Consider the following 2,437-nt stretch of genomic DNA (forward strand, 5'->3'; position numbering starts at 1 on the left):
GTTGGTATAATATGTCCCCTTTAAGTCAAACATAAAACAAAGTGAACACAGACCATTTCTTTTTGTTTTATATGCAATTTGTCTCATATGTTCGTCAATCTATGCCTTTTTATCACTGTTATTGAAATAAGTCCCCAATTTAGAGAAAATGGGAAAAATTCTATGTTTTCGTCATTCTCCCTAAAACAAAACAAAAGAAAAATGTTACGCTCGGTAAAAAATCATGAAGTTGGCGTGTTTCATAACGTAATTCTCAGGCCAAAAGGCATCTTTAAAATCACATAGTTTCAAATTCCATCTGAATCAGTGGGTTAACTGGCTCTTTAAAATTTATCTTTTAACCATTTGAATCATGTTTTTCCGCAGTTCTTTTGTGTTGAGCCCATATATAAGTGGATTGAGTACTGGGGGAGATACCATAAATGCTATACCCAGGGCCCTTCTCAGGTTTGGGGACACAGTCTTAAATCTGTGAGCCATCACAGTGAGCATACAAATGAATTGTAAGAATATAAAAACCACCAGATGTGTTCCACATGTTTGGAGAGCTTTCCCTATCCTATCTGACTGCTTATTCTTCATACAAGTCAACAATATCTGGATGTATGTGTATGTTACAATGACGGCTGGTGCAGCTTGGACTAATATGATAGTGAATACACCATAGTTTATATTGACGCTGGTGTCTTCACAGGTTAGTTTCACTAAAGAGGGATTGTTGCAGAATATATCAACTATATTATTCATACATAATTTGAACTGTGTAGTAGTACACAACAGCACTCCCATAATAATGATGATAGATAACCAAACGCCTACGATGATTCTTATCAAAACATTGAACGTCAAGAGAGAGTGGTACCTAAGAGGCAAGCATATAGCAATATATCTGTCATAAGCCATCGCAGTTAAGAATAAGAAGTCTCCTCCACCAGAGATGTGAATCAACAGAGCCTGAAGAAAACACCCTGGGTAGGAAACAGAGCGGTCATTTGTCAATATACTGTGTAACAGCTGAGGGAGAAGAGCAGTGGCTCCCATTATGTCCAGAATAGGCAGGTTTAAGAGCAAGATGAACATAGGTGAATGCAAACTCTTTGTGAAGACAATTGTTGTAAACACTAGTATATTACAAAACAGAATAATTACATATGTAAGGGTCCCAAAAACAAAAGCAGGGTAAATGTAGCCAGGCGGTATATTTAATGATTCCATCGTCAGCTCCAATGTCCAGTGACCATGGGTATCATTTATTTTCATTATTGTATGGTTTTAATGGTCAAAGTATTGAATTTTCCTGGTGAGAAAAAAATCAAAGCATTTCAAGTTGAATCAAAGTTAAGTAAGTCACAATATCTTGGTTAACACTTCAAACAACTCGATATTCATTGCATGGTATATTACCTGTTACCCTCGATTGTACTTCTGTCATCAACAATAATTGACCCCATGCATGTTCAGTACATTTATGTTATGCCCAATGCAGTGCTACAGGACAGTTCTTATAGTCATGGGAGAAGCAGGGAGACCCAAGAGAGAAATACAAAACAAACAGACCAGGATGGCGGGCTGAACTCAAGTCAGCGTCTACCCAATCAGAAGAGCTACAGCTATGAAGCTGAAATTACATATAGTTAGGTTTCGACTCCCATCAGAGGGGTTCTGGGTTCCGTCCCTATGTCCGCAGCCTACCTGTAGACATCCTTCTGTAAGATGGCAAACCCCTGCCTGTATCTGAATTCACTGTAACTGGATTTGGATAAATTAATTTGCTAAATTATTTTGACAGTAGACTCGGACAGGGTCTGTGTACTTGGATCCATGTGTTGTGACGAGCGTTCTAACGGAACGCGCGGTGATTAGGGACTATACGTGGTGCGACACACTGCAGCCGTGTCGGAACAGCAGCGGACTCGATGACGTCACCACCTCTGCTCGTCCGTTAACTGTGCTACGGCCTAATTTAGGCATACTGAACAATGTAAACAAATGATATAAAACAAAATCCCAGCCTCTTTCATTTTCAAATAGTATGTAAATATTCTGAATGAATAGAAATTGAAAAGATATGCGTGTCCTGTCATGTGTATAAGCTATACACACACGACTTTATATATATATATTTATATATTATCTTATATTATTATTATTATTATTGTTATTATTATTATTATTATGTTATATATTATATAAATATATATATAAGTTAAGAATAACTTAAGCTACAGTTGTGTCGAGTCCACGAGCACACGAGCACACGAGCACGCACAAGTACGCGAATTGAGAAACGGCCAGGGTGTCGGACGCCCCTCGGGACCAACCTCGGTCGTGGTTTGTCGTTCACGGAGGTGCTCGGCTCGGCTCCTACCCCGTTCCGACGCAGGTCACTCGGTTAAGTCCCTCACAGTTCTGTATGAATTCAGCGTTGACCCCTTTT

The 2,437-nt window shown here is 39.0% G+C and overlaps 1 protein-coding gene across 1 annotated transcript; it reads right to left on the minus strand.

Moving 5' to 3' along the window:
• Positions 1 to 8: 8 nt before the first annotated feature.
• Positions 9 to 1,528, minus strand: LOC132474594 (olfactory receptor 10A3-like). Its single transcript, XM_060075378.1, has 2 exons — positions 1,405 to 1,528; positions 9 to 1,297 (listed from the first exon to the last, which is right to left on the minus strand). The coding sequence occupies exon 2, from the start codon at positions 1,258 to 1,260 to the stop codon at positions 331 to 333; it is 930 nt and encodes a 309-aa protein (XP_059931361.1). The 5' UTR covers positions 1,261 to 1,297; positions 1,405 to 1,528; the 3' UTR covers positions 9 to 330.
• Between the last annotated feature and the right edge of the window lie 909 nt (positions 1,529 to 2,437).

The sequence above is a fragment of the Gadus macrocephalus genome, chromosome 16 (genome assembly GCF_031168955.1).
Source record: "Gadus macrocephalus chromosome 16, ASM3116895v1".
In the NCBI taxonomy this organism is placed as follows: Eukaryota; Metazoa; Chordata; class Actinopteri; order Gadiformes; family Gadidae; genus Gadus; species Gadus macrocephalus.